The sequence below is a fragment of the Pinus tabuliformis genome, chromosome J, assembly GCF_031772625.1.
Source record: "Pinus tabuliformis cultivar Carrire ecotype Pingquan chromosome J, CPIR1, whole genome shotgun sequence".
NCBI classification, from domain to species: Eukaryota; Viridiplantae; Streptophyta; class Pinopsida; order Pinales; family Pinaceae; genus Pinus; species Pinus tabuliformis.
In genome coordinates this window covers 1,180,801,168-1,180,811,582 of record NC_142295.1, presented here as the reverse complement: position 1 = coordinate 1,180,811,582, position 10,415 = coordinate 1,180,801,168, and the positions used below count along the sequence as shown (strand labels likewise).

General features: G+C 37.5%; 1 protein-coding gene across 3 annotated transcripts in view; it reads left to right on the top strand.

The window, feature by feature from the left end:
• The first annotated feature begins 898 nt into the window (after window positions 1–898).
• LOC149231281 (haloacid dehalogenase-like hydrolase family protein) overlaps window positions 899–10,415 on the top strand; it is a 574,449-nt gene continuing 564,932 nt past the window's right edge. For all 3 annotated transcript variants that reach the window (XM_089379150.1, XM_089379151.1, XM_089379149.1), the window contains exon 1: window positions 899–1,462. In XM_089379150.1, the coding sequence (XP_089235276.1) occupies window positions 1,099–1,462 (364 nt within the window). In that variant the 5' untranslated portion in view covers window positions 899–1,098. The remainder of the gene's footprint in view (window positions 1,463–10,415) is intronic.

Here is a 10,415-nt window from a genome sequence, read left to right as displayed (position 1 = left end):
TAATAGTATTTTTTTAAAAATTATTATTATATTTAAAAACATATTTAATAAAATCAAAATTATTATTATATTTAATAAAATAAAATTGAACGTTATATATTTTCTTTGTTAAACATTGAAGAAATTACACTTTAAACATAATGCATATTTCCATGAAATTAAATTTGTGTCAAATGTACATATATACCAATCTAGATTATCTTAACTTTGGATGTACCAAGCAACGAGGGGATCAAATCTATGGATCTACCAAATTCTTAGAGGGATTAAATCTCTGGAGATGCAAACCTCTTTTAAAGTGATGCAAACATTTTTGAAAATGAAAAGAGATTTGATTCCTCTAGGTGCTCGTAGAAAGTTAAGATAGATTTAGGTTGGTTTACTTTTCCCCATTAAATAAGCTATTTCATAAGTTCTCATAAACCTTGAGCTTAAAAATCACGGATAAATTAACCAAGTCAATTTTACCTTAATTACCCAACATAAATAAATAAAAATAATAATAGTAACTTATAATATTTATTATTTTAGTTTTGAGTTAATTTTATTTTCACATAATTTTTTTTTTTTTTTTGACTAAGCTAAAATATTTATGGGACATTATAACATCTTTACTAATACTTACTGACGTAATAGAAAACATTTTGTTATAGAGAACATTTTTTATATTTTAATTTATTTTATATGAAAATAATTTATTCTTTTAGATTTTAATAATTTTTTTTTTTTTTTGACTTGTTTGACTTTTTTGGGTTAACTTGTTTTTTGGTGCATTGAATTCATATATATATATATATAATCAAAAACCTAATATAAACCACATAGATGAATATTTAATCAATTTTTTTCAGCGAAAAATTCAAAAACATAAAGAACGCCATTAATTTTTGTGATCATTTTTATTTTTTAAGTAACGATGAGAGGATAAAAGACTTGGCAGGATGAGGGACAAAATACCGTTGGACAGGAATCAATTTGACATGGCATGATCAGAGCCAGCGCTCTGTAGTCACCTCTCGATTCGCCAAAGGTGAAGCAGATCAGCTCAATTCTGAAACAAGAAGACCTCGGAAGAAGGGCTAATTCGTTAATGCTGCCATGGCAATGCGCCATTCCCTTGTCGGAATTACGATTATGAATGGCACCATTCACAGAAGCAATTTCTGTCCAATGCCATTAAGGATTTCTCATTTATCAGGATGGGCAACAATGAAGAACAAATACTCCAAGCTCTACTGCGGCGCTGCTAAAGATAGAGAGGGAGTTATAGCCAGTTCGGAGCCGTCCGTTAAGCGTCGTCCAGAGTCGGTGGCAGGGGCCGAGAAGGTCAGTGCTGTTCTATTTGACATGGATGGCGTTCTTTGCAACAGTGAAGAGGCGTCTCGCCAGGCCGCCGTGGATCTCTTTGCAGAGATGGGGATCGAAGTTATCACGGACGATTTTATTCCGTTCATGGGAACGGGTACGCGTTTCTTCTGGTACCATTAAACCTTTAAAGAGGACAAATTTAAGTTACCTTTGAATCTTGAATTCGAATCTTTAATGGCAGGGAGATCATTCAATATGATTCTTTGTGTAAAATTTTCTCATTAGGTACTTCTCTGCAGTTTTCGTTGCAGACTTTTATGAAGAAACCGACATAGAAATTGCTTAGCACTCCACAAGGGACTTTACAGGACGGGCATCATATGCACTGATTCACATTATTGACAGTGGTCTATTTTAACCGTTCAATAATGGCGACATCTCTATTAACGAAGTTCTTGGACAACATTCTTAAAATTTCAATCCACTTACGAATGTAGGTTGGAAATCTTTGTTTGTTAAAATCAACATTCTTAAAATAAGAATGAATTTTTATAAGTTTTACAGTAAAACAAAGGGCTGGAGAATTCTTGAAATGTCAGGAATGAAAGAATTTGTCATTATGAAAATATTTGAATAAGGTGAAGAGCTGAAAACACTCTTAAAATGTCTTGTGAATGTTCACCTTAATTTTCAAGTTCAAAATATTTGTAATAATACCAAAATTCTTAACTGGTTAACTCATAAAAACAATACGATGGAATCTCATCTTTTTTAACATAAAGATAAAAGCTAAATTAAAGTAACAATCATCATTATACAATATTTATAAAATAATCAATCTTAACATGAACTGCCAATTGGACATTGGTTCACTTGTAAGAGTATTCAGTCACCCTTGAGTCGCATTTTCATTGTGGCCCGCTCCACCTGAATGGCATGTCTCAAAAAGGGACGAGGCCATGTATAGGTCTTGGGCTTAACACGAAGCTTGATATCTAAGTGAAAGAAAGCATGTATCATTCAATACTACCATTAACCTCAGTGTGTGCTTCTTCAAGCAACTTCAAAAACGAAAAAAACGAAGGGAAAATCAGGTAGTGCGGAACTTAAAGTCACTAGTCTTGACTCACGTGCAAGACGTGTTTTGGCCGGTTACCCATAAATGTGTAGGGTAACGCTAGGGGTGCCAAACCTTAGGAGGTGAAGAATATGTGGCTAAGATAGAAGCAGAAAGCGCCCAAGCTCCGGGCTATTGCATTTGGTAGAATCCTCGAATAGCATTCACAAAATTATTAAGACGTTTCCAGCATGATTTGCAGATCTGTTGACAAGTGATAAGGGGAACTTCAAATAGGCATAAATGCTCCAGCTTGTGAACCCTTTTTAACAGTCAGTTCAAGTTTGTAAACCCTTGTTAACAGTCAGTTTTTGAGCAGATTTTGCCTGCAGAGTTTCTCCAGCAGATTGGAGGTCTTAAAGTCTAACTAAGGCCTGTATTTAGAAGCAGTATGTTGATATTTTCAAAGCAGGTTTTAAGGGAACACCTGGTAGATTGGAAAGCAAATGACAAATTTGAACCTATACCAAGCAAACTGATGAATTAACCAAATGATGTTGCATGTCAGTCCATTAACTTCAGCGCTGTTTCTGTGGTTGGGAGGCTGAGGTTTTAATTCACTGAAACTCGGCCTGGCAGTGGGACTGGTGATTTGTGCTTACAGGAATCCTAGATAAAAGTAAGTTTAGATTTGTTATCCGAGCAGAGGACTGTCCTTGTGGCTATGTGTTCTGATCCTGTAAGGGCAGAGAGTTATACCTCGGGAAATTGTATAAAGGAAATGAGGTATTGTGTGCGTACATATATACACGTGCGAAGCAGTCTTTTGGAGATTAGAGCTAACCTTTATGTCTTAAAACTGAAGCAGGACATGACGAGTCGACCTCCAAACTATATTGATATCCTTTCCATGGAGGGCTGACCTTTTAGGACCAACTTGACCAGGCTTTTTCATCACATACACTGGGGGAACTGACCTCTTGGCTGGCTGGATTGGATGGTTAATATTGGCATTGGAAGACATGGCTTGTTGCCTTTCAAAGGAATATAATAATCACCTTGAATGTAGTGATGGGGGTATTGTTTACATGCTTTATGGAAAGCATTTGAAGATCAAGTCTTGTATAAGGACAACTGACATGAACGGACCAGCCCCCCTTATTAATGAAGGTGTCTTATCATTAGAACACATCTGTTCACATATGGAGGGCCTTTGGAGGCCACTATGGTGCCTTTGAAGTCATTTTTGGAGGAGACCCATTATTTGGAGGCTTTGGAGGCTAGGTATGTATCTTGGAACTTACTTGCCCACCTTGGTGGAGGTTTTGGGGCTATGTGCTTGCTTTAGAGGCTTTTAATAAGTGGGTTTGCATGTTTCATGGAAGAAAGGAATCTTTGAAGGGCCTTTGGAGGCTGGATGCTGCACCAAGAACCCTTTGCGCCCCTTCTTTATGGAGATGGGTCCCCTATTGAGGGCTTTTGCACCTTTATTTTTGTATATGTGGCATGAATGCCCCACAAATTATGCAAGTTTGTCTAATTAATTCTTGAAGAGGGCATTCTGCCCCTCAGGCTAATTTGTGGGATTTTAGCTTAGAAAATTACTATTTTAATGTGAGGAAAGTTGAGCACCTCCTCTATAAATAGAGGTGCACTTCCTTTCATTTTCTCATGGTTGGATTTGGGGGAGAAATCCCCTAGGAGGTTTGAAATTTCTACGATTCCTCTCTCTTATAATTTGGCTATGGGTGGATGAGCTGAGCAAATTGGAATGTGATTTGATCTCTTTTCATGGATGCTTATGGTGGATCTTGGATGATACATGGTGAAGTAAGTTGGATTATTTGCTTTGTCTTGGTATTATGTTTCTTGGGTGAATGCTCATGTGCTAAGTTAGTTTATTTGGTACTTGCTTCATGGTCCCTTGTTAAGCTAAATCCTTCTTCCAAGTATTTGAGGAATAGGAATAGATTTTTCTTTCCCTTAATCATTCAAAAAGTTTGAAAACCTAGATCTCAAATCCTATGGTAAGTTAGTTTATTTGCCCTAGTTTGTTTATATTTAGTTATCACTCCAAGGAAACCCTAAAATTGTTTGATTCCTTGATGCACTAATCTTCTATCCTCCATCCATTTTTTCTTTTAATCTTTAAAACTATTTTGCCAGGGTTTTCTCTTGAAGACCATCCACTAATTCCTTGATTGTGTGTGTTTGATAACCTATTTGAGCCTCTATTGGTTGATATTAGTCTTTATATTGAGCCATAGGAACTTTCGAACCCAAATCTTAGAACTTCCAAGCCCTAACAATCCTATTCCAAAGAGAACCCCCTTGAGTTGTAGGAGAGCTAGTGGCCCCCTTTGATTTGAACTTTATCTCAAGAAGTACGAGATTTTGTTGTAGCATTTTTGGCACAGTTGTTGGGGATAGAGTATGGTTCCCAAGAAGACAAAAATGGATGAAGTTCGAGCTTGAAGATCTTTCCATCCAGGGAGTTCTATTGGAGAGTGAAGACTTTGTTCTTACAAATTTTGAAGACTATGTGCTTGTTAGGTGAGACAAGCACGATTGTGAAGGCATTGACAACTCACCTTGGCGACTCCATTTCAAAAATGTACGAAATTGCATTTATCATAAATTTTGTTTCTTGGATGAAATATAGCTCTTTGGGATCTACATGTATTGTATCTTGAACTGGATATGGAGTGTTGAATTTGTAACTATGGCCAATCTTCATAATGTACATTTGATCACTTGATGTAATTGTATATATCATTGTAAAGCATATTTTAAATTCTTGAGCCAAAGAAAAAAATATTTTGAGTCAAAGTCCTATTGCGACTTTTTAAAGATGAAAATTTGAATTATTGAAATGTAAATTTTGGCTCCAAAAGTGACAAGTCAGCTTCCCTCCAAGTCAAGTCGACCTTGGCCAAGAGACACATCCATTCACCCAAGACAGGCTATCATATAAAGGCAGTTCGACCTCCATTTGGGCATTCACGTTCTCTCACACAACATAGTTTCTGGGCAAGCAAGCGAAGGACAAGAAGAACGAAGAAGTCCGGGATTTCTCTCTTCTCTCTCTCTTTAGCAACTCGCATATGTGGGTTGATCTCTCTCTCTGTGGTTCACATTTTTCTGGGGCAACTGTTGCAAGGGGCCGAAATTTCTTAGTAATTGGGGCAATCGTTGTAGGGCTGAAATTCTGGGGCAAGATTTTAGTAGAGTTAGATTTAGTTTTCTCAGGCTAGATCTAAGGAATTAAATGAAATATTGTTACTTAATTTTAAAGGAAGTCAAATCTCACTCTATAAATAGAGGAGAGCTTCCTCATTTGTACTCATGGTTGGATTTCGAGAGCTCTCCTCTCCTTGGAGCTTAATGTAAATATCTTTATGGAAGCTTTTTTGTTGTTAAGGGCTTATCTATGTGGGAATGTTTTTGACTTAAAAGCTATTTTTTCTTGGTTATTTCATCTAGATCATTAAAGGCATTATTGTAATTGTTCAAAACTACAATAAGGCTACAAAATTCAATCTATTTGAAGGAAAACTTTGTGACTTGGAGGGAGGACATTTAGAGGCTCTTCTCACATGCTCCCTTTTGTTGTTTTGGGGTACGTTTAATCTTCCTTGCTAGGCCATACTCCAAAGTTCCTTAGTAAGGGTTTTTCACTCTATTTCATGCCATAGTTGATTTTGTGGTTGGAGGCTTTCCTCTTGGAAGGATCCCTTCTAGTGGGTGTGAAAATTCCTTGAAATGCACCAACTAGAATTAATTCTTCTAATTGGGTAATAGATAATTAATTTTTTTATTAATACCGAATTAATCACATTGTAGTTTCTTCACAAATAAAACATTGCAGAAAATAAGCTGGAAACTGAGAAAATACTAGCACACACACATAAAATTGGCACAATTATTTTTGGATAAATGTCCCTGGAAAAACCCAATGTGGGAAAACCGGTGCAACAGCCGAGGCTTTTTATTATTAAGTAGCAGTGAGAAATTTTGAGTACAACTGGATGCCGATATCTGGTAGTCCTATAAAGAAAAATACTGACAAAAATATTATGAGGAATTTTCCTTACCCCAGTCAGATGTTGGGAATTTGCGCCACTGCTAACTCTGCTACTGAGGCTCTTGAAATCTTGAAATCCTGAAAAAATGATAAGTTTGCTGGATTTTGAATGAAATCTAAAATTCTACTTTCTCCATATGAAATCTAATGAGGTCGGAACCACTCTCAAACATCCCGAGTCATTTCATGGTAATGTTAAAAATTTAAGTAAAAGGATGAAAATGAGGATTAAGGAGAATGTCACTTTTACTTTAAGTATTTAACATTACCATGAATCACATATGAATACTAGGGCTATAGGCTTGATCATTAAGTTGCCCCACTCAAAACTTATTTGTTTCTTTGAAAAAAATTGCATTTGGAACATTACTGCAATTTTTTTTGTTGCAAAAAAGGCTAAACACTCCCGAAAAGACAGGGAGCGTTTTTTTTAGGGAGCGTGCTCCCGAGGCGCTCCGAAGCCTTTCCTGCTCGGAGCGCGAAATGGGAGTGGGAGTGAGAGGGGGGGGGGGCGCTCTCCCGCAACCTTGTGCGAGAGCATCCCACATCTCCTTCGCTGTATTCTTGGCTGATATATGCGAGACTATATGGTCTCGGACTCCATCCAAGATCATCTGTGCCATCTTGGCCATCTCCTTCTTGAATTCCTTGAGCTGATCTGTATCAATAGGTTCTACCACAACGTTCTCTGCATAGGTCTTCATGCCAAATTCTAGCAGGAATAACATCCTAGCCTTCTAGATGACGTAGTTGGAGGCTTGCTCCAACCTATCCTGATCTCTAAGCCCAACTGTGGCCATGTTTGCGAAAACTCGACTTGTAATGGAAATCTCCCTCTTTCACTTGCTCAACTGATAGCTCTGCTATTCGCACTCCCTTCTGGAGTGAGAAAATCTACTTGTTGCTACTGCTAGAAATATTGGATTATTGAACTAGAAACCTTCTAAGAGAAATTCCTTTTGTGTTGGCACTTTCTCTTCCACTCGGTGCTGATTTTGCTCTAGCAACTGCTGCAAAACCCTTCTGCGCCGAGACAAGGAATTTGCTCAATGAAAATACTGATCTGCCTCATCGAAATTACTTCCTAGCTTCACCATTGCCTGTTGGAACTGCTACTGGGGTCTGCGAATTTTTCCTGTTAGCTGCACTAGAAAAATTGAACCCTTTGCCCAACAGTTCAAACTGCCTAGCCAGCCTATGCGCAAATTTGGAAATCAAAGTGCCAGACTCCCTCTGAATTTGGACTATTTCTTCCTTCCGCTTCTGAGCTTCCTGTCTAATCAAATTTGCCACTAATACCATGTGAAAATTCCTTGAAATCCATCAACTGGAATTAATTCTTCTAAGTTCTAACTAATTAATAGTTTATTGATTTTTTGATTAATACCAAACTAATCACACTGCAATTTCTTCACAAATAAAATGCTGCGGAAAATAAGCTGGAAACTGAGAAAATACTAGCACACACATAAAAATGACACATTTATTTTTGGGCAAATGTCCTCGAAAAAACCGAATGTGGGAAAATCGGTGCAACAGCTGAGGGTTTTTATTATTAAGCAGCAGTGAGAAATTCCGAGTACAACTGGACGCCGATATCTGGCAATCCTATAGAAAAAAATATTGGCAAAAATATTATGAGGAATTTTCCTCATCCCACGAGCAATCCGGGCTCTGAATTCCAGCTCCAAGTGAGCCATCCAAACTAGCCTATGCGAACCTTGCATCACCTCTGCGCAGCCTGCCAAACCCACTACCTGGAACAACTACTACTCAAGTCGTCTTGTCTGTTGCTGATTGAGAAATTGTCTCTTCGGCACTCTGGAAGAACTTTCCGGCCTTTGGAGCTGAAAACGAGCTTCTCTCTAGCAAAATGAAATTGCCCTCTAGAGGCTTCTGTGCAGCCCTTGTGTCAGCCTCTCTATGGCTATCTCTGCCTCTCTGCAAGATACTCTTCGGAACTGGAAGACTTCCTCTGGACTCACTATCTCTGCCCCTCTCTGTCTTTGCGTCCTCTCTTTGGCTCTAACTCTTCCGACAGATGCTGCTGCTCTTTGGAAAATCGAACTGCCCAAGGAAATCGATCTCAAGTGTGTTCCTCCATCTACCCATCGACTTCTTCTTATAATCCCTAGTTGGGATTCCAACGACTATGATTAAAACTTAATCGATGGTTGAGACCATCTCCAAGTCAATTTGTGTGAGTTTCTAGAGAAATATCACCTTCCTCAGTTAATTGTTGTTAATTAATAATTTTCCCTAAGTTAGACATAGGAAAATTTAATTATTGATTAGTTAACTTAATTGAGGCATCTCTAGATGGATTTTCCTGAAACCTTTTCTGGGTGCTGGAGTCTTAGTGTTTCTTAGCCTCTTTTGCAAATGTCAAGACTAGAGCACCATCCGATGCTACAAAAACTAACAGTGGGGCCATGCCTTATGACTTCATGTTTTTCCTTGATTAGTTAAGGGGTTAATTTAGATATCTGATTCTAACCTTTTTCCCTAATCCACAAGCACCAGATAACTGCTTTAAGAGGGTTTTTTTTCTTAATCCCATCTTCCCATTTGATTCTTCTTGGCTCCATAACCCTAATATATTGGCACTGATCTTCATATTTTTCCATTGTCTTCTCCTTTTTAACAAAAAAAAACCCTAAAAATCTCAAAAAATATGTTTCATTAAGGCTACCATTGACATAACCTTGTGCCTAATTGACTATGCCTAAGTGAACCTAGTAGGGAAGCCTCCCTTGAGTTAGAGGAGGACCGATCTCAAGTGAGAGGACATGTTGCTAAGGTGATAGTGGGTTGTTGAAGTTTTTAGCTCAGACAAGTGCCTACCACATTGGCTTGGTGTCTAGCATGTGGGAGAATGTCCAAAAGTGGTCACTAAGACATTAACTTTATTTTATGAAGTTAAAGTGACTTTTGTGCATTATTAATGAATAAAATGTTTTTAAAATGATTTAAGTTGTGATAATGAGAGATTATATCACAACCATAGGTCTTATTGGCCAAGGATTTAATTTGAACCACTAGATCATAAGGTTAGGTAAAATTCGTTATGATGACAGTCGAGACATAAAAGGAGTTTCGAGGGAAAGACACCAAATTATTATTCAATTCATTTTTTAAAAGAGAGAGATAGAGAAGAGTTGAAGAAAGAGGAGAGGAGCAATAAGGAGCACAAAAACGAAGGAGAACACATCATTCATTACAGTCATTGCATAGATTTCAAGGTAGAGAAATCAAGGGTCCTTGTGCTGATTTCGAGGTAGTATTTTTGCACAGAAATTGAGGAAGTTGGGCACAAATTTTGAGGCACAAAAATCGAGGAAGTTTGGCATAGATTTCAAGGTAATATTTTTGCACAAAAATCGAGGTAGTTTGGCAAAAATTTCGAGGCAGTATTTCTTGTGTAGAAATCGAGGGTTTTGGCACAGACTTCGAGGCAATATTTTCAGCATAGGAATCAAGGGTTTTGACATAGATTTCAAGGTAGTCTCTTTTGCACAAATATTGAGAGTCTTGGCACAATTTTCGAGGTGGTGAAGTAGCTTAGAATTCAATATAGATACAATTAATTGTTGTTGGAAAAGGAATTTTTTGTAAACTCATTTTTCTGTGGGCTCATTATAAAAATTCTCTCTTTACTGGTTTTCCCTTTGGGTTTTTCTAGGGCCATTGCCCGAAAATTTCTGTCATTTAATGTGTTTGTTTTCCCTTGTTTCCGCTCTGCATTTGTAGTAAATGATTCAGTGTGTATTCTTTTATAAGTTCAAATTTTGAATGCATTTGTGTTTGAGCATTAAACCCTAACAACAAGATACCGAGAAACTTACTGAGATTGGAAATTGTGATTGGGTCAAATTAAACATGGTATCAGAGCATTGATAATGGATAGGGAAACCAAACAAGGAAAGACACTAGGGTTTGCAAGAGAGTTGCAGATTGTTCACCAAG